The sequence below is a fragment of the Nothoprocta perdicaria genome, unplaced genomic scaffold (genome assembly GCF_003342845.1).
Source record: "Nothoprocta perdicaria isolate Ctin4 unplaced genomic scaffold, notPer1 scaffold_62, whole genome shotgun sequence".
Taxonomy (NCBI): Eukaryota; Metazoa; Chordata; class Aves; order Tinamiformes; family Tinamidae; genus Nothoprocta; species Nothoprocta perdicaria.
Window position 1 is genome coordinate 3,497,486 of NW_020455888.1, and position 25,324 is coordinate 3,522,809.

General features: G+C 38.7%; 1 protein-coding gene across 4 annotated transcripts in view; it reads left to right on the top strand.

The window, feature by feature from the left end:
* PDS5B (PDS5 cohesin associated factor B) overlaps positions 1 to 25,324 on the top strand; it is a 90,163-nt gene that overhangs the window by 61,219 nt on the left and 3,620 nt on the right. Inside the window, exons 23-33 of one of the 4 annotated variants that reach the window (XM_026049804.1) lie at positions 1,801 to 1,937; positions 6,790 to 6,913; positions 10,443 to 10,647; positions 14,971 to 15,085; positions 15,487 to 15,619; positions 16,398 to 16,517; positions 16,809 to 16,871; positions 18,741 to 18,886; positions 20,461 to 20,560; positions 23,284 to 23,726; positions 23,817 to 23,918. In XM_026049804.1, coding sequence (XP_025905589.1) covers positions 1,801 to 1,937; positions 6,790 to 6,913; positions 10,443 to 10,647; positions 14,971 to 15,085; positions 15,487 to 15,619; positions 16,398 to 16,517; positions 16,809 to 16,871; positions 18,741 to 18,886; positions 20,461 to 20,560; positions 23,284 to 23,726; positions 23,817 to 23,918 — 1,688 coding nt within the window. Of the gene's footprint in view, positions 1 to 1,800; positions 1,938 to 6,789; positions 6,914 to 10,442; positions 10,648 to 14,970; positions 15,086 to 15,486; positions 15,620 to 16,397; positions 16,518 to 16,808; positions 16,872 to 18,740; positions 18,887 to 20,460; positions 20,567 to 23,283; positions 23,727 to 23,816; positions 23,919 to 25,324 lie in introns of all 4 variants that reach the window. The other 3 variants (XM_026049803.1, XM_026049805.1, XM_026049806.1) reach the window with 3 other exon arrangements.

Consider the following 25,324-nt stretch of genomic DNA (forward strand, 5'->3'; position numbering starts at 1 on the left):
CCTTGAATTTTAATTTTARATGATTCTAGGCTCCTGAGGCATAAACTTAACCAAAAGCGTTTCAGACAGGATATAAGACTAGAGTGGGCTCTGACAGTAAACTAGGATGAAGGAGGAAGAGAAGAGAAAGCTGGGAGTGCTCAGGAGCTGACCAGAGATGGTCCTGGTGCACCTTAGCATGTGACTGTGTCCTGGCTGGTCCTGTAGGCACCGTAGTCCTGTGTCAGTGCAGTYGAGCAGTTCTAGAAGTTGAGCTGACTCAACACCCTTTACTTGTCTATCATGTAGAGCTAGCAGGTTGCTCTGTCCTCCAAAAATGGGCAGCAGTAATGGTACTGTAAGTGGTTGTGGCAGTAAGAAATTCAACAGGTCAGCTGTGGAAAGAGCAATTGTTAAAATAAGCCAGATCATCTTGTTGGAACTTGCCAACTGTCTCAATGGAGGATCCTTTAAGGGTTAGGCAGAAATGAGCTTCAGTTCTGTTCATATACAAACTGCATATAAATTTTGAGCTCTTGAGTGAATGACATCCTGACTGCCGATGGTCGGTGTTACAAGTGGGATTAGTACTAGAGTAGCTGAGTTGCAGTGCTAAAAATCTTCTCACTGATGATAACTGAAGAACTTGAGATCTGAAGGTGATCATTTTGAATTATTGAGTTTCATTTATAGTTGATCTCTTCCATATAGTAAACTGTAGAGCTTCAGTAATTGTGCAATCTTAGATGTAAACATATTACAATTGCGTTTTCTGCTAAAGAGAAAATTGGAAGATAATGTGTACAAAAATATCTATGTTTAAAAAAACCCAAAAAGCTGGATTCATCAACCATGAGATTCCTTCCAATACTAGCTTCTATTTTTTTTCTATATTTATCATAGTTTTTGCAGAACTCTTGAATTCTGTTTACAAGAATTCTTCAATAACATTTCTTTTCAAGGGTATCTGCTTGATTCGGATAAACATTTTCGTCTAGAAGTAAGACTATACTCTTTCTGTTCCTTTATTGTCTCTGCTCTCAAATCTGAGTATCTAAATCCTTTCATTCTGTAATTTTCCTAAGAAGAACCTAATCTTCAAATTCATGCTTTACTTTCACTAAGAGGGTGTATGAAATTCTTCAGTGTTTCATAATAGCTGGATCCTTCTTACTTCTAGAAGCTTGTTTCAAAATATTTAATGTTTCCTCTGGAAAAGATCAGTTTTCCCAAGCAGGAGACTTGCAAGGCTTTCCTTTAAATAGTCATGAAAGAAACACAATTTCAAGACATGGTTATCTTTGGTATAGGTTGATAAACAGTTAGAATATCTATGAAATGTTTGTAATGTATGTGTCCTGAATAATTTTATGTCTAAATATTACCCATGTTATGAAAAAAGGGTTTGTTTAAGCACAATACATATATTAAAATCTGTTTTGCATTTTTGATTTTTGGGGGGACTAACAAATGTAGATTATTTGGCCTCTTCTGTAGTATTTAATAGCTACTCTGTCAATTAAGATGTGTTTCACGGGACAGGATCTAATTGATTTCAATTTTTAGAAGAAAGTATTTGGCCTTTGACTAGAGGCTGATTTTCACTTGCTTGAGACTTTTGGTAAAAACTTTCTTTGGGATAGTTTGTCTTGGTAATTTTTCAGTAGATTATAAATACTTTATGGTGTTTTGCAGCTTTCACAGGCTGTATTCTTAGTAATAAAAGCTACTAGGGAAAATGTGGTATGATTAAGATACAAATTATTTTTAAAATAAGRTACATAATGTGATTCCATTCTCCTGTTTCTCAATTTCTTGCAGATTCAGGCTATCAAGATGATGGTTCGATGGTTGCTAGGAATGAAGAACAACCACAGTAAATCAGGAACATCTACTTTGAGGTTGCTAACGACAATATTGCACAGTGATGGGGACTTGACAGAACAGGGGAAAATTAGGTACATAACAGATGGTAACTTTGTGATGTCTCAGATGTTGGGAGAGAATGCACACATTTTAGTCATAATAGTACTTAAATTATTATGCTGCTTAACAATTTCTATACATTTCATTTAATTCTGTAGGAACTAATTGCAAGCTGGACCGAATTTCTACATAAACTTCAGTGTTGTTTTTCTTAACCCTGTAACTATGATATAGCAGGATTTTTGTCATCTTTGCTTTATCTCCTTGTTTGAAGGGCTGTTATTCATATTGCAAGGATAAACTGAGTCATTCCCTCTTTTCCACTGTAAATTGGTTTTAAGTTTTTAACGCACCTTGCCAGTGGACGAATTGTGGCATGTACAAAGGCTGCTAGGAGGGACTTCTAAAAAAAGTAATAGCATATTGCAAGAAAATRGGTGGGACACCTAATAAGGACCTTCTGCTTGAAGGGCAGCCTCTCTTCCTTTGGGAACATTAAAAGGGAAAGGAAGAAGGAAATGTATAAAGATGATCAAGTGTCAGTATAGAAATTCCTTTTAGCTGTTCACTAGACAGGATAATGTTTTTTCTGTGGTAACTTTAGTCCTCTGCTGCAGCAGAAGTGACAAGTTGTTAGTCATTACTGATTGCCAAACGTATTAAAAAATGTGTGGAAGCTTTTTTGATACAGCTGGATTGTCAGTAAGAGTAGAAAGTGAGTCAAGTTACTTTATAAGCAGGGGGACAACCTCTTCATAACTACCCACATAAAAGTGCAGGTAGTTTGATCCTAAGGACTGATGCCCAAGGAAAGCCCCCTGCTCCTCTGCTTTGTCCTGTATTTGGCTTTTTGTTCCTCCCCAGCTAGTCCGGGTTGAAGTTGCTCATGACACTGTGGGTCTCTCACCCGCCTTTCCCCTGTCCCCTCTCTCACACAAAGCAGGCCTGTGTCAGACGCCTCTTACACAGGGGCCACCTTCACTTCCCTCACTTCTCTGTCCCTTATCAGCCTCGATCTCGCCCTGACCCTGCCTTTGTCCCGCCCCTGAACATCCCGCGGGAAGTCCTCTGCATCCCAACATACTCTTGTTCGGTCCTGAAATCCCCTCACCCCCTGATGTGCATCTCTCAGTAATTTCTGTAGCTCTCTCCCGCCCTTCCTTTTCTAAACCTTCTAGAGATGGTTTCTTCTGTTCAGTTGCCTCAGAGCCCTCTTTGGCAGGGGCAGTGAAGATGTTAAGGGTCAGGTTTGGGCTTGGGGTGCCAGCTAGCTCATGCAAGTAAGTTAGGGTGTCTCGTTTTCCCACCTTAATTTCTGTCTGTCTGGGTGCTGATCTCTTGGTTCCTCTGATCACTGCCTGGTCTTTGTGCTCTGAACAGCCATTAGCCTGTGTGCTACCTAYACAGGCTGCAGCAGGATCTATTTGGAGCTTGTCAAGTGGATCTCCCCTTTTCCAAGCTGGTGAAAGCTGCAGGCTGCGTGCAGCTTGGTCTCCCTACGTGAGGGCCCATGGCGCCTTCACCAACAAGTGCTCCCAACACCTGGAATGTGGGAGAGCAGCTTCGTGTGTGTTAGTTCTGCACGGAGCTTCCTGGGGTCAGACGCTGCCTGGGCCACTTATCTTCCCCCGTTGAGAACATGGTGCYGCCTCCTTTCTGGTTACTGCTAAGGTGGTCTCTCCTGTGCAAACCTGACACTGTACCTTTCAGGTTAGGTGGCTTTGGAGGTTAGCCCCAAACCTGCTAAGTTGTGCTGGGTCTGATGTCATTCTGTGTAGAATCAGTTTTTATGTTCATGGCTTTTACTTACAATAATGTGTAATCTGCTAAGGATAGTTCAGTTCAGTAAAAGGAGTCTCATGTAGACCGATTATCGTATTGCAGAGATCTTGTTTTCAGTGCCGTTTGTTTTGGTGTTATAAAATGCTCTAATCTTRGTGTTTCATGTTGTTAGAAGTTTGCAATGCATTTTTGGAGCAATTTCTGGAGTATTTCTCAACTATAAAAATGGCTACTTCATCTCCCTTTCTAAATCAGTACAACTGTACTTTTTCAGTAGCAGTACAAGGGAATGGGATTTATTAAACTGTAAAGCTTGATTCAAGCTCGGAATCTCGGGTAAAGACAAGACCACATTTGTAAAAATAAATAAATAAAAAAAAAATTAATAAACCAGCCGACTTGTACTGCTGTTCACCTCACTTTGAAGTAATTGACATAGGTGACTTTGAATAACTTGTAATTTTTAGAGAATAATTGCTTTGAAATGATAATATGCATAGGTTAAACTTCCTAGTGTCAGAAACAGTTTAATTATTTTTACTGAACCAGTTCAAGCTCTTGAGTACCTTCCCGGTCTTTATTTTGGACTCTTGTAAATCAAAAGCAGTTTAACAAATTTTAGACTTGAGATCGAACTGACTTTCTATTTCTGATCAAATAAAACAGTTTAATTTTATGTGCCTTCTTTGTAATGGTATTTCTACTTTATTATAAGCATAAAATCAGTATTTGACTATTGAGGTACACCAGCTGGTGCGGAAAGTTTTGGTATTAGACAGGAACCTGATTGAGATATTTCTGAGATGCCATCTGTATTTTTCTCAAGTAGAAATTTACCAAGAACAAAATGACTTAAAGCTACAAAAACCCAAGTATTTATAATTCTGTGCTGTGACCCACTGTCCCATGTGACATGCAACAGCAGCAAAGCCTTCAGATTCTGGAAGAGCTTTTGGTCCTRTGGAACATGGATGTTGCTAACAAAATTGGATGCTGGCATCTGTCTTCTATGGAAAAAACAGTTAACTAGTGAGAGAAGGTAGATGATTATGCAGCAGATGGGTTTTCAAGATGCATTTATTTAGATTATCTTTGCAGCCTACTACCTTAATTAAGACTAACTGTCTCCTGTTTGATAACATCTTTCCCTGCGGTCGCGCTTCTGTTCTCGTTTCGAATCTCTGGTGTTCAGAGGCTGGAGTAGCAAACTGGAACGTAAATGTCCAAGTCCCCTGCATAGTTCTTGAGACGCTTCTAGTAACTAGTTAAGGCAGTCATCCTTGGTAATAATAACTTTAATAATGATTAGAAGAGCTTGGAAACTACATTTGAATTGGTCTGTGGGGTTTTTGTTTGTTTGTTTCTGGCTTTAAAACTGTGGATCTTAGAATAACTTAGATTTGAAAACAATTTACTATAGCATTTTGAACAAAAATAATTCCTCTATTAAAAATGAGTGGGATGGATGGGTGATTTTTTTTTTTTTTTTTTTTTTTTTTTTTTTTTTTTTTTTTTTTTTTTTTTCTCTCTTGGAGAATAAGAAGGATCTGATCATCATTTTAATTGCAAGCGGGACACTCACTGATGACACTCTCTTGTTTCTCCTTCCTGTGTACATGCTTATGGATATTTCTGTGATGCAAATATGACTTACGCTCCTTAAAGATTTAGCCAATTTATGCAAAATCTCTTTGATTCAGGTTTTCAGAGTTAAATGTTAACACTGCCAAAACTGAGTAAGATTGAAAGTTCTTAATTTTATCCTTCCCTTCAGCTTRCTCGTTCTGTAAGAGCAAATCATTATTGCTCAATTGTCATTGAGGTACAAAGATGTGAATGAATTTTTATTGGCTTCAYTTATCAAAGTAGATTCAATTTAAAATTTAACATTTAAGAAGTAAATTTTATTATGTACATCTTTATGTCCTATTTGAAAGTCAGTCCATCTTTCGTCATCTCTTTATGCATGATTTATGTGTGTTTTTGAAAAGTGTTGATTGCTATAAACTACTGAGAAATATGTAAAGCTTGATGAGATATTTTTGAGGTTTGTGTATTTTGGATATTTTTTATTGTATCTGCTAACTGTATTTGACAGTAGCTTTATTCTTGTTGTTGAAATGCTTTACATAGYTTTAATGATAGTGGATTTAAGACACAGGACTTTCTGTTCCTAAGGATAAAGGGCAAATGGTAAAGGAGTTGAAAGCTGTTTATTCTACCCCAATAAATATTTACTTATAATTATGAATAAACTGTGATTCCTGCTGCAATTTATTAGAGGAAAAAGCTGTATTTGCTACTTCTGAATAAATTCATTCATAGTTTATTAACGAAGAAGCATAAAATACCTTAACTTCTTTTTTCTTTTTTTACCATTTGAGCTTAATTGATGACTGTTCATTGGAATGAGTTTCTAAAAAATACTGAACATTAAGTTTATTAATGCACAGATTAAGTGGATGTCAGTTTGTAAAGACCCTGCAAAGATAGTTTTGATGTTCTGAAGGCCTTTATAAATAGGATAGTAGATTGTAGACCAATCCATTTATTGATCTGAAAAATAASAAATGGTTTTGCTACATGGGTATGCAATTTAGGTGAACATGTGAAGTAAAACTACTTGCAACGTGTTGAAAAAACTTGTATTTCACACCTACTTTTGGACATCATCTTAGAAATACTAAGTTAATTTAGTCYCCTATCATAATACTTGATTTATCTTTAACGTATGTAGAAGAGATACAGCATGGATCTTGAACTGTCTATACTGGAATAATTTGGAATTGCTCATAAAGGAATATCAGGATATTTTTGGCCACATTAGGCCTCTTCCAGGGAGTACTTGCATTGCTCTGTTGGTGCAGTGTAATGGGTTTGTGGCAACAGCTCCTCAATGTGGTGGCTTGAAAACTACTTTTGGTTTCCAATTACTTCTATTGTTGCTTTGAAAAGGGGAGGAAAAACTCAGATGATATTTTATGCTTTTAATACTTTTTTTTYCCCCTCAACAATGCAAATGTAACATGATCTAATTAAGTCAATTATGTATATGTGTATATTTAGCTAATTAACCATCATATCTATGTCCTTATTTTGCAGTAAACCAGATATGTCTCGCTTGAGGCTGGCTGCGGGGAATGCTATTGTGAAGCTGGCCCAGGAACCCTGTTACCATGAAATCATCACCCTAGAGCAGTACCAGCTGTGTGCACTAGCCATAAATGTAAGRAAGCTGGTGATGAAGTGTAGATACCAGCAAATGTCTGTGTGTGTGTGTGGTGTTCATTATGTTGTGCATCCTGCTACTAATCTCTGATCTCATGCAAGAGCCTCAGACTTGACATGAATTTGTTTTTCCCATCTTATTCGACAGTTRGGTCTCTAATTCTACCCCGTGTAGCAATATGCTCAATATTCCAGTACCACCCAGTAGGGGAATGGCAACTTGTAGTAGTGATGTGTTAGAATACTGAATCAAGGAATTCAACATTCTTTTGAAATAGTATCTCAGAAGCAATATGACATTATTAAAAGTTGAAACAAGATGATGTAAGTTACTTAAGACTCGGTGACATTGAAACTTTGGAAACTTGGAAGAATATACTTGAGACGCGGATCTGCAGAGAGAGTTGCCCTTCTTTAGATATTAAGAGCTAGGAGGGATTTCTCAGTAGATGCAGGGAGGCACTATATGTGACTTCTGACGTTAAGACCRAGATCGGGAGAAGTACTTCTCAGAATATAGGCAGAAATGGAGAAAYTGTCCATGCTCTTGCCTCATAAACCCTGTAAGTTCTTCAGAAATTATTTTTTACCTCCAGCCTCTGCCATCCCTTCCTCTCCTATATATTCTAGTAAATCCAAGAGAAGTAAAGAGATCATGGAGGGATTCACATATATTTTAAAAATATAACTCCYGTATGAATATTGTTTTTTGGTGAGAAATTGCCTTTTTTAATTTAAGTTCTTTAGAAATGTATTTAGGTCAGGAAAATCGTTCATATACTGAAATAAGACTGTCCATATTATGCTTGTGTATCAGTTTAATAAAGTGTTGTGTGTGGCTTTTGAACTTCTGTGTCCCATATGCAAAGAGCATTTCCCCGGTTCTTATATGCCTTGAAAACCTAAGGAAATATGACAAAACCTAAACAACAACATAAAAATGAAGCCAAAGAAAAATGCGTTAGAAATTCAGTGCTAATAATCGAAGATCCTTGCACCACAAAAAAGGACTTCTGCTCTTCATCCTTTCTTTTAAGTGATGTTTTATGTCAAAACTAATTTTAAATGTTTTTACACTTCAGAAAAATAGAAGAGGGGAAAAATAGCCACTTACTGTAATGACAAATAAGATCTGTTGTGTTCTAGAAATTAGAAATATCCTAAATGTTAATCTTGCAATTCTCCTCTGTCAAAAATCCTTTTTCATTGTTTGGAAACATTTCTCAGTATATCAGGTATAAGCTCCTTGTCCTCCCTTATTTGATTGTCTCTCCTTTTTTCATGTGTACCTCTATTTTCCAGCTGTATCTGTCTTAGCTGTTTGTGAATATGGGTATCCACGTGAATATGGGTATCCACATGCATGGTTGCCTTCTTTGACTCTCAAAGCTTATCTGCCCTGAACTTTTTGAAGGAAATTTTCACAGAGATGAGACTGAAATGAAAACCAGTTGATAGGATCATCAAGAATAAGAACTACTTTAATATCATACCTTAATATAGTATCACTCTTGTACCTCTTCTCTGCATTACTGGCATTTCTTTGTCTTTTTGTGACCTTCTCATTTTGGCCTTACCAAAGTTTAGATTCTAAACTCTATCAGGACAGGACATCTCCCTCCGTTTCCCTCTGAGGTTCGCAGTAGACTTTGTGTACTTAGTCACATATAAATAACTTTTCTAGATCTTGGTGTTTTCTTCTCTTTCTGTGACAGTCCATTAAGTTCAGGTACTCACATCCAGTGTAACTGGAAGCACTGGCACTAATGGAAATTTTGCACTTGTAAGTGTTTCTCTCATAGGCAGCCATCCAGATATCTGAGTTTTCAGAKGTTTGCATATATATGTATGCTTAGAATGTTTAGTGTTTAGTTTAGTGTTAGGGCCCCTGTATTGAAGGCAGGCATTTCATATTTTACGACTGTATTCCTTTTAACACTTCCTGTGCCTAGTCATCAACCAGAACATCCACATGGTATCAAGGTGAGCCCTGATATGCCGTAATTTGGTTTATAGCAAGTTTTCTTCAGCAGACTTTTCAGGAAATAGATTAAAGAAAAGGAGAAGTTTGATTTATTTTTATGTTCTATAGTTGTTATACAAGTTCTGCTAGGGTTCTTTGCTCTTGTATTTCCTTTTTTGAGAGTTGCTTTGTAATAGTGTGTGGGTAGTGTAAAATGATTAGAGAGCACAACACAATTAATTGTTATTGCTCACTGCTCTATTAAGGTCGTGCTGGTAAACAGAGAATTTATGATGATTAAATGCGTGTAGTTGTATTGTTTCTAAAAAGTTATGCCTAGGTTTGTCCCAACCTGTAATCTCATGCGTAGTTACACTCTTTCATCTGCAGAACAAATTGCTGGGTGACAGCAAAGCTTCATATKGAATGAAATATAAAATAATTGAGCACTTGAGAGCCAAGCACTACAATATTCATCAGACCTTAGAGTCAGACTTAAAATTTAATAAGTTTTACTGTTGAAAATGCTCTTTTAATTGTTATTTGAATAAATCATCTAGATTGCTTAAGCTTCATGAGTAAAAACGTTTTTAGGTTTCCTCCTATTGGTTTTCTTCAATTAGGAGAGCAAAAAGGCGGAACTGGGCGTATGTTGTTAAAAATAGAGGGCTGGCTTTAGTTTGGTCACCGCTCCTATCAGTTAACTGGTATCTGAATGTAAGGTTTTCCTTTAGGAGATGAAGAAAAAGATATAAAAATCACTCCAGTTAGTTCCACACAAGCCTGCTGCTTCTTCAATGCCCCCACGAGGCTCTGGGCTTAGGTGGTGCCGATGACCGGGAGCAGAGGGCTCTATTTTAGTATTTGACTGCAGTAAAGCTGTAAAGACTGGTTATATAGAGAGGCAGTAGGTCTTGAGGGGGATGTTACAGACCCCCGATGTTGTAGCCTTGGGTGGCTGCAGCTGCCTCAGTGAGCTCTGGCTCCAGAAAACATTACAGGGCTTCACGGTGGCTCTGCAAAAGGTGGCTCCACCTTGGAGCCTGGAGTGAGAATGGGGTCTGAATCCCGTCTCCTGGACAGGAGGGGAGAAGCAGCTGGTTCTACCCAGTGTGGGTTCACCCATTTGGGTGTTGTTTTTTTTTCCCCTGGTTTTTGTTATTTTTATTTAAATAGAATAACCAACTATTCCTGCTAATGTTCTCTTTGTCTTTAGAAGTAGCTTGGTCTTGGTTTTGGCTGCTTGGATGTGCCAAGCTGCACGGGTGCTCTCCATGGCCTTGGATGCTTGGTGCACTGGAGGATGCCTTGAAATATACAGATTATTTTTGTTCATATTACTTGACTTTGTGTACTTTGACAACTAGTGCACAGGGGTTACTTGCCTCTGCTCTGTGTTGTCTCTCAGGTGTGCACATTGTAATAGAAACACTTAGTACTCTCTTGAACACATGACCATTATCTTACCCTGTTGAATTTTATTCTGTTTCTAATATTATTGGCTTGACAAAAACTTGTGAAACTGCAGTGGTAAAACTTCCTGTTACAATTTTTGTTTTAATAGGATGAATGTTACCAAGTGAGACAAATATTTGCTCAGAAACTTCACAAAGGCCTTTCTAGGCTACGGCTGCCACTAGAATATATGGCCATTTGTGCACTGTGTGCGAAGGACCCCGTGAAGGAGAGGAGAGCTCACGCGAGGCAGTGCCTCGTGAAGAACATAAACGTGCGGAGGGAGTACCTGAAGCAGCACGCAGCAGTCAGTGGTAAGAAACAGAAGTCCCTTCACAGTGTAACTGCTGTTGTTAAAATGTAAATGGGAAGAGAATGAGAAAGTGTTGTTTTACTGTTTATATACATAGAATGGTTGTAAACTTGTGGTTTTCACTTAGAGATATATCTGATGAAAACTACACATAGAGGGTGCATTTTCTTGTGAGCTTTTAAAAAGCTGTTCTGAATCCCTCAGTTTGGTTAGGAGTTGTGCACTTGCTGAGGCTTAGGTATCAGAAGTAAAGCAGTTGTTCAGAGGCACTGTTAGATGTGGGTACTGTCAGAGTGTAGTGATTTTGTTGTAAATGAACTGACAGTGATTTATTTGAATTCTCTAAATAWTTCCTTTATGACACTATATAACCTATGTGACACTAAATAACCTTTATGACACTATAATGCATTAGCTTAGCTCTTTGAGCTCCTGTATGGAGTTCAGCTTCTTTGAAAGACTGTGTTTTAGGTGCTTCAGAATCAGTTTATTCCTTTTCTTCCATGTGACAGCAGCCTGCATCTTCACACTCACTCTGAGTTGTTATGGACCAGTGTTACTGCCTTACTTGCCTCTTTTGATTTACTTAAAGCTACTTACATGCAATATGCCCATATACCTGGGTTGTCATATGTTTGAAGCAGACCTTTATGAAAAGCTTAAAGCATTTTGAACGAGAGTATTGGGAAGCTAATTTCTTCTAAAGGTTCCTGATGATTCTTGGCTTGGCTCTTGCATGAAATGAGGCTTTTTTCATTTTCTTTCTTTTCATGTCACTGGATAAATCAGGCCTATTTTGTGAATTTGTCTATGCTATCAAATAACTGATTTAATTCTTCATTTACGAAGCACAGACTTTATAGTAGCCAAAGAGCTTCATACCAGTCTGTGTATAGCTCAGTCCTCTTCAGAATTTGGGGAAGGAGTGTGTATGTGGAGAAATCCTTTCATATGTTCTTAATTAGACTTTTTAAAAAGAAATGATCTCAGTTTTCTCCCATAATAATGTTTAAAAAAAAGAAAAAGGGAAAAAAGTTCAGTAAGTACCTTTAAGTCGTCCTGAGACTGTGAGTCTTAAAGGTTGAAGTCATTTTTCAGCCACGTGGGAGGGATGTGCAGTCATAACTCTCAWGTAACTGAAAGCAATTGCAGATTTCCTGACGGCCTCAGAACAGGTATCGGGAAGCTGCGCTCGGAGCTGGGCGGCCGCGCGGGGAGGAGGCGGCCGAGCGCCRGGCTGCCGTGCCTGCAAATGCTGCAGCTACCCAGTTAACGTTGAGGGATTCGTGTTGACCGGTGTGAGCCATTCAGCAAACGGATTCTAGCAAAAAAATAGCAAAAAAAAAGTAGCAGAAAAATCTTAGAACTGAAGCCTGTTTCTTTTTGAAAAGAAGCAAAAAAAAAAAATAGATTTAAATCTGCTTTGGTTAATGTGTTTTCTTAATTTATATGTATTAACATGACTTTGATATCCATGTAGCATGTTTCTGTGATATYCATGTAGCATGTTTCTGTAATGTTTGGATTTGGAGGCTAAATGTCATATTAATTATAAGTGGAGCACTGTTGTTTGGTTAGTAATGGCATTTTTCAATCCAATTTCAGACTAAGTAGCTTGATAGAGGTGAGGGAGGATTGTGTAAATGGCCTGGAATTAGTGTCATTTGTGTTAAGATTTATTCTTTCTGGTCTGTTTGAGTTTGGTTGGCTTGGTGGCAAGTGGGTCTGGAAAACACTAGTACTAATGTACTATATAGGTACATTAGAAATTATATAAAGAAGTTAAACACTCCCATGTTCATGAACTCTCGAAGAGCATTCTATTGCAGGTGCAAATTTGCCCAAGCAACAGCAAGTTGAGTCACCCAGGACACATTTAAAATAATCTAGAGTTATCTGGAGCATTGTGTCCAGTTCTGGGCTCCCCAGKACAAGAGGGATGTGGAGCTGCTGGAGAGAGTCCAGCGCAGGGCTACCAGGATGAYCAGGGGCCTGGAACATCTGCCCTACGAGCAAAGGCTGAGAGAGCTGGGCCTGTTCAGCCTGGAGAGGAGAAGGCTGAGGGGGGACCTGATCAGTGTGTATAAATACCTCAAGGGAGGCAGTGAGGAGGAGGGGGCGGCCTCTTTTCAGTGATGGACAGCGATAGGACTAGAGGAAACGGCCACAAGCTGAGGCACCAAAAGTCCCACAGGAGCTTAAGGAAACATTTCTTGACAGTGAGGGTGACAGAGCCCTGGAAGAGGCTGCCCAGGGAGGCTGTGGAGTCTCCTTCTTTGGGGATCTTTAAAACCCCCTTGGATGCAGCCCCGTGCCCTGAGCTGTGGATGTCCCTGCGTGTGCAGCGGGTTGGACTAGACGATCTCTAGAGGTCCCTTCCAACCTAGGGATTCTATGAAGCCGGTTTTACTAATGAACTGAAATCACAGTGATGCACTTACTGCTTTTTGCCACTTCTTGCTTTTTTCTTGTTATGCGTACAACTCATAGCGAAAATGCAGGGCAGTGCTTCAGGGAGTGCTTCAGTGCTTCATTTAATAGCAGAATGTCGGTTGGAATATTTACTGCTTCATTGAGTACATTGCATTTCAATTAGTTGAATTTGTGTTTATATATTTATAAAGCTGATTGGTTTGTGTTTTATTTTTTGCTTTAAATTTAAATTTAAATTTTTGTGTAGCAGATGTGTTATTCTTGCTATGGTTGTCTAAAGATGTATGCTCGGAATTGGAACTTGTCAGGGTTTTCTGTGGGCCTTCATTTATATTGAATACCTTCTCTGCTCTCCCTGCTGTTATGACTGAATCTAAATATTTTATATAGCCTGTGCATTCTTCCTACTTACACAGACTTTTAAAAATAGAGTAGATTGAACAAGACTTGACTTTGGCATGGCAATTGTGTAGTTGCGAAAATGTGCAACAATCAAGTTTTTTTTTTTTTTTTTTTTGAGATATGCAATGTCTCTCAAGCACATTTTATGTGAATGCATAAACTGGGAATGTCAACATTTTAATGCATTTAGCTTTCATATACAATTGTATATAATGACTTATATCTGGACTGGTTATTTGTAGCCTAATACAGAAAAGATAAAAGCTTATTGAAACCACATTTGTCAGACTTGGTCATGTGTTTCAGCCCTCATTACTTGTTCAAACAAGTAACTAGGTGCCTTTTTAAAAAAGGAGGGAGGGGAGAAGGGGCACAGGAAGAAGACAAGTTCCTGCTCTTACATATTTAAGATCATATGTTTATTCAGAGGCACATTTGTATATTTGCATTGGCCACAAGTCGTCAAATACGATGCTTTTTACCATAGCAGTATCTGCAGAATTAGGCCAGAAAAGGTAGTGTAGACTTTCTGTGAGCAATGACTTTTGACTCTGGCTTAAAGCTTCTCTGTCTCTTGTTCTAGCCATCTTCTAGGATATGAACTTTTTCATTCTAATTTTTTTCACTGAGCTTTCAGGTATTGAAAGCTCATTCTGTGTAAGTCTAGTTAGCTCAGGAGTTTGTGTTTGTTCCCTGGTGGGACGTGTGTTTTATGCTTGTTGCTCTGACGCTGATTTGGGCAACAGTTCTCACTCTTGAATCTCCTGAGGAGCTTTCACCATCAGGCTGAAGCAAGACAGGCTTTCTTCCTACGTGACCTTGCTTAGCACTGGTTACAGTTCCTACAAGATGATAGAAAAAAAATTAAAGCTTCAGATGGCACAACTCAGTTGAGCTTCTCTGTTTCCAGAGAGATCAAACCTTTCAGACTCAATCTGTCACTTCTTTGTCACCGAAGCCATCAGGTTATGTCCCTTCCTTCCCCTAAAAAGATAAGGAAAGCTCTATGTTTGGAGAACACGACTGCAATTTGACTACATTATGTTATTTTGGAAAAGGGCACTTTCTGTTCTCTTGCCAGCAGGGCTCTATGATGACACGTCCAAAAGCAGAATAGTAGCTCATCCTGTAATTGTGTTGCTCCCAGGCATTGCAATTAACATGGATTTTGCAATCTGTCCTCACTTCTTTCCAGACCTTCTCAGAATGCAGGCTTTGAACTGAGGAAAGGATTGAGGGGAAAGGCTGTGGTTGTATTCTTGCAGTGGCTAAGTATCCAGCCCTGAGATACTTAAAATGTTGATCTTTGTACAAGTGAAACATCAGTGATGAGATCCATAATACAGTAGCATCGCAGAGCAATTCTAGGCTCTCATATATCAACACTTTAATGTATGCTGACCATAAAATTTGCCCTTTTCTGTGTAGTGGAAAAGTACATTTCCTGATGTGCAGTCAGTTTTCTAATGCATTTTCCTCTGCTTTTCAGAAAAACTCTTGTCTCTCCTACCAGAATATGTTGTTCCTTACACTATCCACCTTCTAGCTCATGACCCAGATTATGTTAAAGTCCAGGACATCGAACAGCTCAAGGACATCAAAGAGTAAGACTGTTTTTAATAATCTTGTTTTTGAGGGTTACTGTCAGCTGGCTTTCTAAGTGAAATTCTAATTTACTGAGCGTCTTGATAAAGTTTCCAGGACACAGTAATCATGGTGGTACCTTTCTTCAAATATTCTGAGAGGGGAAACGTGTATGGGTTGTTTAGTGTTCTGTGCTATCTTATGCAGAGGAAYCTTCTCCAATAAGGGATATTTTTTCTGCTCATGCTACTTACATTGCTTCAAGTGAAGCAGTTTCCTAAAGTTAAACTCTTGACTGTCAGATTCAGACTACTTGCTAGAGCCAGAGTAAACCATTKTGTTTCAAATGTCTTTTTTCTTATTTTAGTAGTTTTTCATTTATTCATTTTAATTAATGAGGAGTGCTGTATTTCTCCTTTAGATGCCTGTGGTTCATACTGGAAATATTGATGGCTAAAAATGAAAACAACAGTCATGCATTTATCAGAAAAATGGTGGAAAATATCAAACAGACTAAAGATGCTCAAGGACCAGATGATCAAAAAATGAATGAAGTAGGTGKTATTTGGATTGGAAATTGCATTTAGGTCTGACCTAGTTCTGGAAATGAGTTGCATTTTTCTCTACCCACCAACTTTAAAATGCCTTTCAGTAAAAATTTATGTGGGAAGTAATACTCWGTGTACTGTAGTGATCACTTTTGTTGTAGTTTCAATATCAGTTTTTCTGTGCTTCAGTAGACTTTGTATATTTGCAAGGAGGTTGTAATTATCATCCTTATGTTTCTGTCTCAGTAATATTATGGAATAAAACCTTTAAATATATATAAAATATAATTTTTGCTCCTTATGTAATCAAGCAAAGTGCCTTCTGCTTTGTAATATTTTTAARAGTATGTGATGTTTCAATTAATATAGGAAGAAAAATAAATGCATCAGATGTTCCTAATTTTTCTTCTGTAGTGAAGGTATCGAACCCTGATCCTGTTTTAAATTTTTGTATCACCTAATATAGAAACTTTTGTTTGTAACTTTCTTACCTTTTCCATACCTTGTCTGAGATTTGTTAGCTTTGTCTTCCAAACCATGGAGTACCCCATTCTGGAGGGTAGGGAGAACATGGAAGTCGTCTCTGGGTGTATCCTTGTTTCTGTCTTTTGCTCCTTTCTTTTAGTGCTGTGAAACACTGCTTAAGATGTGCTCTAGTGTTAGTGTTCAAGATGGTTATTTTAAACTGTTCTTCCCATTCTGTGCTCAAAACCTGCTGTTTCTGTCAAAATTTGTGATAAACTTCTAAAGGTTCTTTTGTTTAAATTTTTAAAWTTTTTTACAGAAACTCTACACAGTCTGCGATGTAGCAATGAATATCATTATGTCAAAGAGCACAACGTACAGTTTGGAATCCCCTAAAGACCCAGTACTTCCAGCCCGATATTTTACTCAACCTGACAAGGTATAGCTTGAAACTTAAGTTTTCTTAAGATAACGATCAATTTTTTTTTTTGTAAGAATGGTTATGCTGTATTGCAGTAGTCTTGTGACTTTAGACTTTTTCCTGCTATAATTTAGTTGAAGGTGTATGTGTCTTCATCTGTATTTTATGTATGTGTACACACATTTGAAAGGAGGTGTTAATATTTGAGTTTAACATTTCAGAAGAAGGTAAAGAATATTCAGTATATTGTGTGAACAATTTAGAACCTACTATATTTATCTTTGTTTTTTCTTGTTCTTCCYTTTACAGAATTTCAGTAACACCAAAAACTATCTTCCTCCAGAAATGAAGTCTTTTTTCACTCCTGGAAAGGTATGCATGTAACTATGTGTGGTTTTTTTTTCATTTTCTTAGAAAAACTAACCTGTGCAGTGAATTAAACAGTTTGAGATTAAGACTCTACAACCTCTGTGGACAGCCTGTTCCACTAAGCAGTTGCTCTCATAGTAAAACAGGTGTGGGATTGTTTTTCTTAAATTCAGACAGAACTTCCTGTGTTTCAGTTTGTGCCCATTACTTTTCATGCTGTTACTAGGCACTAAAGAGAAAGGCCTGGATCTGTCTGTCCCCTTTATGGGGTGTCTAAACACATTAATAAGCCCTCCCCACCACAAGCCCTCTACTGTCTGGGCTGAACAGTCCTAGTTCTGTCAACCTCTAGTCCCTTAATCATCTTGGTGGCCCTCTGATGGACTTATTCCAGTGTGTCCGTGCCTGTGTTGCGYTGGGGAGCCCAGCAGTGGACCCAGCACTCCAGGTGTGACCTCCTCAGTGTGTGTCGAGGGGAAGGACAGGKTCCCTCAGGCTGCTGGCCACACTCCTCTTCAAGCAGCCTAGGGTGGACTTGTCCACAAGGACCTCTCCAAGTCCTTCTTTGCAGAGCCATGGAACTGAGTGAAAAAGCAGCAGCAGTATACTTAGACACATAGAACTTTACAAATTTTGCACTTAAATTATACAAGTTTTACCATTTTACGTTTTTTCCCCCTTTTTTAAACCATTTTACAGTTTTTGCAATGGAAGACTAGCTTGCGTAGACACTAGTGATAAGCAGGGAATGGTGCTACATCCGTCTGAGGGCAAGAGGGCTTTGACTGTGGGTTCTGTGTTAAGGGAGAAAGTTAATACAAGCCTTTCAGGATGAAACTATGAACCCATGGGTCTGAATTCATACTGCTGAACTTTTGTTCTTACTGATAAATGTTAAGTTCTGAACTAATAGATGTAAATTCTTAACACAACTTGGAGTAAAAAAAGAGTTTGGAGAAACTATTCCATGTTTTTCATACTCAACAAAGAGTGATGTTTTTGCTGTAAGTGTAGAATTCACTGAATTACGTATAAAAACATAATGGGCATGTCCATGGTGCACATGTATCAAAAGGAGGACGTGCTTTTTTTTTCCTCCAGATCTTGTCAACTTAAGTCATAACCAAAATCTAATATTGAAATAGAAAATAGATCATCTTAAGTACTGTGAAATTTGGTGAATTCTGTGAAAGAGCTCAGTGATAGGAGTGATCTTTAGTTCCTTGATGTTTTTGTGCATGTGTGTTGGCCATAAACATGTGTCCTGTTTCGGAGTAGCTGAACCTCTCTCAGCTGTCACGCCAGTTGGTGTGAACTGGGGGGCTTTGCCATGTCTGCAAATTTAAATAGCCTGGGTTCACTGGTGTCTGGGACCAGTTAACCATTTTTAAATATATGTATAATGCCTCAGAATCTCCTCCAGAACATCTGGTTTTTGAGGTGCTTATTCATTCCTATTTGAAGCTAGTGTGATTTGCCGTTACATTTAAGCCAGTCTCATGGCTGACTTCCCGAAAGAGCTGTCCTGCTTCTGCTGCTCAGCTGGTGCAGGTGCTTAGCTGGTCCAGAAAACAAACTGCTCAAAACGTGGTTAAATGGCAGGTTAGATGAGTGCCCCCATGCCAGTAATTCAGTATAAAGCTTGGGAGAGTTGGCACTTTGGGGTTTGCTAGTTATTTGATTTCAGCTCTCCGAACTTAACGGCTTCTGTTGTAACTTTGGTATTTAAATGTTTGTTGCTTTGTGTTGTAATTAAGATACTGATTGCAGAATGTGAAATTTGTGAGTATTTTAAGCATAGCATATGTTATTTCAGGCTAGATATGAAATCTCTAAATGTGTAGATTAAAGGAAATATATTTTTGGTTTCAGCCCAAAGCAGCCAATGTTCTTGGAGCAGTTAATAAGCCTCTTTCGTCAGCAGGCAAGCAGTCTCAGTCCAAATCTTCACGAATGGAAACTGTAAGCAATGCCAGCAGCAGTTCAAACCCAAGCTCTCCAGGAAGGATCAAAGGGAGGTTGGTAGACAACAAAGCAGCTTTGATATTTCAAGTATTTGTAATGGAAGCTTTATATTTCTATAACACTTTATAAGTGAGAGACAGAACTCTCTTCTCATATGTTGAAGTTAAGGTTTCAAGTACTGGTATAACTGAAACAAAGAAATTGGCACTCTAACATCRGAAACAAATTTAAGATACATAAAAAAAAAATCCTTCAGCCATTTACACAAATATGAACAAATCATATTCAGGTTGACTGAAGAGAGGAAGGAGGCTTGTATGTAGCTTGTGCATCTGCAGTTCCTGGCAAGCTTGTGGCCAGCTCTCAGCACAGATAGGGCACTGTGGTGATGTGGCCTGACTTCCTCCTGTGTAAATTTGTCCTGGACTTTGCAGATGAGAAAAAATTTGAAGAGATTTCAGAAGAATTAAAATTTGGGGTTTTGGATTACTTCAGTGATGGACAGGAATATACTGTGATGATASTCTTCTAATAAGTCTTCGAATTAATTGTCTGTAAAATTCATCCCTTATTGTTGTTTCTAGGGTCTTCATCGTCAGTGTCTTTCAGTGTTCACTTGTTTAACTGAAAGTCACATTATCATTAATTTTTCACGGAAATTCACAGATTGTGAATGCCGTGTTATTCATCTTTTCTCACCTGAATTCAGGACTGAAGAAAAGTTCAGTTTGGAACTAGGACTTTTCATTCATCCATGACTAATATGTAAGAAGAAATTTAAATGTAGCTCAATATGTTYTAACCAATACTTTTCAAGTCCCTGGGAAGTCCCCAGGAAGGCTTCCTCACAAGAAGTCATGGGGTTCACATACACAGTTTGTTACTGCCTAAACACAAGCTGGAGTCCAAGTTCCTCTCCATGCCCAGTGAAACGAAGCCAGAGCCAGTTTCCTTTAACCAAACCGGCTGCATTCCCAGCCTAAGATATTCTGGCTTCTTTCTAACCTCTGTTCAYGTCAGTTAAACTGATCAGCATTTTGAAGGATGACACGAAAGAGCAGCGGAAAAAAGAAACCCCCCTGTGTAACTGATCATAGTGATTTCTTTAGTATGACTGACCATGACAGACACAGAAGCTGAAATAACAACTAAATTGCTTGCTTAATGCTACCCCGAATAACAAATGAAAGCTGAGGGATGAGCTGGTCTATGAAATTTAAATATGCTATTTTATTGCATAAAGCTCAGCATAGCGTGCGTGCTTTGGCTGGCCTGTCTGTGGGCGGCTTATCGTGCTTGATACATAAAAGTGTGTGCAAGTATATGCAGATGCACAGATCTCTTTGTAGCTCAGTGGGGTTTTTCTGTTTCAGAACTGGTGGAATTTTCTTTTTTTGCTGGGAAATATATGCTCTGTGATTTGTGATAGACAGCCTTGTCCTGAGACTTAGCTGTTCTGGCTTGTGATATCAGGTGATTGCTATAGAAACCCCAGCGAAAGCTGCAATGCTACCAGATTGTCTATGGTTTAGGAATAGATTTCTTCTGAAGATTGTTGCTGTTATATTTGATTTAATGAATGCTTGCTGTATTGTAGTAATGAAAAGAATAAATGTATTTATTTCAGGCTTGACAGTACTGAAATGGACCATAGTGAAAATGAAGATTTCACATTAACTTCGCCATTACCAGGGAAGAAAGCTGACAAACGAGACGACTCTGATCTTGTAAGGGTGAGCTGTTTGGCTGCTTTGCCAGTGTTTCATTGAGTCAACAGAACTTAAGAAACTGGTGTGGTAATACTTGATATCATTAAATCACACGTGCTTTACGTGAACTTGAGTTGATGACGTAAACTCCTGCACAAAGTGCGTTAGATCTGGAGATTAAAATGCAAAGATACGCGTTCAGTTTGTCCATTTTGGATGGGCATGTTACCTTTGTACCATGCTGACAATTTTTGTAAGCCATCAAGACTACTTGGTATGATTTGCAGGATATTGATAGGATCTGGTGTTGTTGGAGCGAGGGTGATGAGACTTAATCTGTGTCTCACACTCGGGATTCATCGATGAAGCAGTTGGAATGCTCAGTTTGCCAGTGTGTTTGGACTCCTTTTACCCAATATGCAGTGACTTATTGTTTTACTGCGTGTTTGACAGTTCCTCAGAATATAGCTGTACAAGATTTACTTGAATTAGTTTGRTTAACTGTGTAGGAGTTTGGGGAGAGTGGTTTAACCACTTGCACGTTGCCTCTGCCAATGGGAAGATCTGTTTTATTACGGGGTTTCTGGTGTGTGTCTCGCTAGCAGAGTTGTCTCAGTAGCTGTGTTGAATCTGTCTTCTTGCATGAAACTTCCTATATAGTAGCAAAGGCAGGAAAAATGCCTGGTCCTGCATGYTAGGTCTCCCAAGCAGAAGTTGCAGCGTGATTTTAAATCTGTGTGTGTGTGGAAAGGTCCTTGACGGAGTAAGAGTTAGAGCAGAGTAAGCCAGCTAAGGGATGCCGTTTTGCAGGATTTAAGTGTGGTCTTAATGCTAACCAAGGATATTACTGTTATATAACCCAGCTGTTCTGTGAGAACACTGTTGAACTCCATGAACAGCAAAATATTGTCACTGATATGTGTTTTTTTTAAAGCTTCAGCGTTGTTCCAGAGGATTTTTGCATCTTCTGTATCTTTGAGAGGTTTTAGTGAATGATCACAGACCTTCTGAGAGGCCTCTATAGATCTACAATGCTAAAGGTTTCCACTAAGTTACAAAAATGGATTTAGTTTCTTCCACAAACATACAGTTGAAATAAGTATATTAAGAACGGGTTAAATGTTTATCTCAAGTCTGTTTTTTAGTATTATTATCTCTGAATACAGAAAGATCACCCACCAAAGAAAAATGATTGYACTGCTTTTCTTTATTCTACGAGCAGTTCTAATAAATTTCTAAGAATTCACATACCACTATTAAACTTCAGCTTTCTTTCTGTCTTAATAACTGTTGGCAGTTTGTCAAATATTATAGTAAGTTGGGATATACATGGAAAATAATCCAAGCAAAATTCACTAATTGTGATTTCTAGCATGCGTTAAGGATCGGTGATGCTTGATGTCATTTTGTTATTTCTGTCTACTCTGTTGCGTTTTTCTAGGTTCCTTAGGACCAGCAAGCTGACAGAAAATTGTGGACCAAAAGTCAGTCCCTCTTTTAGAGATGTCCTAAATCAGCATATTTGTGCAGATTACAATGCAGAATGACATGGTAGTTCAAAGGTTGCATGGCACTTGGTTAAACCTGACTGAGAAACTTGGCTCCAACCATAGTTAATCAAAGCAGCTGCAAGGGGAGCTGGGCAGGGTCACTGCAGAAGCAGGTAGAGCAGGCAGCAGAGCTGTTCTGCCTGCTGTTCGGGGCCAAGGTTTACTGCAAAAGTAGATGCACGTTTTTGTGAGCTGACTTCTATCCTAAGTCACAAGAAGTGATGAGAAGGAAAAGTCCATTCTGGTTTTCAGCAGCATAACTATTATTGCCTTGGAGATAAGTTGCAAGTGACAAGTACCAATAAAAGTGTGTTTATCTTGTTGAAATAGGGTAATGTTTATTTGCAATAAACATTGATATGACACTATGAGATACAGTGGGCATTTGTCCTATGAAATAGGTGGGTTAATACATGCCTCTYTTTCAGCTCCAGTAAACACAATTCCAAAAGTAAAAGGCATTTTTTGCTCTTACACCCCAGGGGCCATCTTCCTGACCTCACAGTTGCCTATAGAGATCTTCATACAGTGAAGAGCCATACAGAGTGAGAGCTAAATGGTAGAGAGGTCAGGGAATAGTTTGCATTCTGAAAGCTTATGATTCAGTTCTGATTTTTTTTTTTCTATTTTTGTTCTTGTTGAGAAGAGCAAATGTGGAGTCTTGGTGTAGCTCTGATAGTTGTAGCTATCAAAGCCCTGCAAACTTCCCTGCTTGCTTTTGAGTTATGGATTCAAGTTGTCAACAGTCCCTGTGTTACTGTGTTAGTGCCTTGCCATTGCCCTTGCAAGAGCCAGGCAGAAGCACCTCTCAACTTGCAAAAATGTTTGAGACATAATTTGACCATTTCTGTCCTATATACTATCATCTTGTTTTCCTAATGTTAAAAATACAGTTATGGATTTTCGAAGTGATTGTTTGGCACAGCTAAGGTTGCAATTGAAGACTTTACACACTTTTTGTGATTTTAATGACTCACTTTTAAAATAGTCTTTCTTGCCTCTGTCATTTTATTTGAATGTGCATTTGTATTTTTTGCAAAGGTTTTGACTTGTATATGATGTTGAACCTTAGTGGGACATTTTGAGTGACATTAGGACTCTCTTCAGGAGCTTCCATAGSTTTTGTGGACTTGACAGTTGGTCATGTCTGTTTAATTTCTTGATTTTAAGATGTAAATTTTACCTTTTCAGTCAGAGATGGAGAAACCTAGAGGAAGGAAGAAAGCAACTATCACAGACTCAGAAGAAAAACTAGGCATAGATGACCTGAATAAACTGGGGCAAGAGCAGAAAGTCCGAGGTAGTCAACGGGGAAGGAAGAGACCTGCAGTTGTCTCCGAATCTGATGAAACACAATGGCAAGAGGAAAAAAGGCTAAAAGAAGATGTGATAGAAAGTGAGGACGAACAGAACAGCCCACCAAAGAAAGGCAGAAGAGGACGCCCTGCAAAAGCAAATAATGGGGGAACACCAAAGGAAGAACCACCAGCCAAGTCRTCAAAAAGGAGCAAAAAAAAGCAAACACCAGCAGCCCCAGTAGAAGAGGAGGAGGAGGAGGAAGAAAGGCAAACAGAAAACATAGAACAAAAACCAAAAGGCAGGCAAAACAGGACACCGAAAAGAACACAACAAAGGTAAGTCCATCTTCTTGTTAGCTGCACTTCTTTATCCTTGAACACTAGTTATAATTTGATACTTTGCAATTTGGGTCTTCCTCAAAACAGAGCAGAACCATCTGAAACTAGTACAGTTGAATCAGCACAGTCTACGCCACAGAAAAGACGAGGAAGGCCATCAAAAACACCACCACCACAGCAAAAAAAAGTGTAAGTGGTGAATRTTTTCTGAATTTGTGTTTAGTAAAAATTGAAATATACCTCTGTGCCCCAAAACAATTATTTACTGAAAATATTTCAGAATACTTAAATTGACAGCAACAAAAATAAATTACTGTGTGATTTCTAAAACGTTTTCCCTATCTGCTTCTCCTGGAGCATCCCAAATCAGAGCAATAGGCTCCAAGCAAAAATTTAACATGCTCCAGTAGCATATGTGTAGCTTGGCTTTTCTAGGAGAAAAGTCAGGAAATACCATGTGGGCCTCGAGGATAAAGCTTTTTGAGGACTTCAASGGGCAGAAAATTGTTCCTTATCATTTTGGATAGGGAGGAAGAATCAAATTGTTGCTTAAAGTGTTGTGGAGAATAGTGGTTCTCCCCTCTCCCCCTCCCCCAATTCTTCTTAAACTAATTTTCAGTACCTCTAATTTGTGGCCTCCTTGTAAGGTAATGTATTATCTACTTCAATTTTCCAAATGAATATTGTGCAGCATTCTATGAAGGATAATTGCTCTTGAAATTTTCAATGTTTATCTCTGAAATGAARTTGAACTTCATTTTCTTGTGCTTACTGTAGAAACTATATTTTTTTCCTTTATCTATGCATACAATATATGTAAATCTCAGGTGTATGAGTGGATAAGACAATAAAAACTGGGGTTACTGCCATCAATCTGCAACTCGTGGAGCAAATTTGCAAGATGCCTTTCCAGAGCCTTGTGTTGAATTCCTTTGGGCACCCCTTTTGCATGTGTCAAGTCTAGGGTTTTGTATTATACTCTTGGTTTATTAGTTTAGGCTTCCAGCTTCCAGATATATCAACATGTGTGTGTTCCTCTAGAAGTTTAGCGTACCAATTTTGGTCTAGCAGTTATTTTCCCCTATCCCAGTTCTTTGCCTGAGTAACTTTATTCCCCTTCAGTCAACTTCCAGTTTCACAAGGGGTCAGATGTGCTGCCATTCTGCAACCACAGTGCCCAATCCTTCCAGTCTTCTCCTAGACCAACCCCTTGTCTCCCAACTCACCGAAGAACCTCCCACTCCCATGCTGTGACRGGAGACACCAGGTCCCGGATAGGTCTCAGCACTGTCTTGGTTCCTGCAGAGGTCACTGCCATGTTAGCAGGGGAGCAGCTCAGCAAGCACAAAGGACATGCAGGTTATTTGTTGGATGACTTACTGTGTGACATCTGWCCAAGGTGCCCTGTAGTAGATACCCAAGTAGCTTTTGGTTCTCCTAGTGAAAACTGAACCTCCCACTGAGCTGGTTTGCCCCACGCTWAACACAGAATAAGCTCTATCGGTGTTAATGGCCTCTAGCAGCAGCACGTTGGTTCATTCGGGTGTACGGATGCAGCTCGTAGCACCTGCAAATAAATTGCCTTAAGGCCTCAG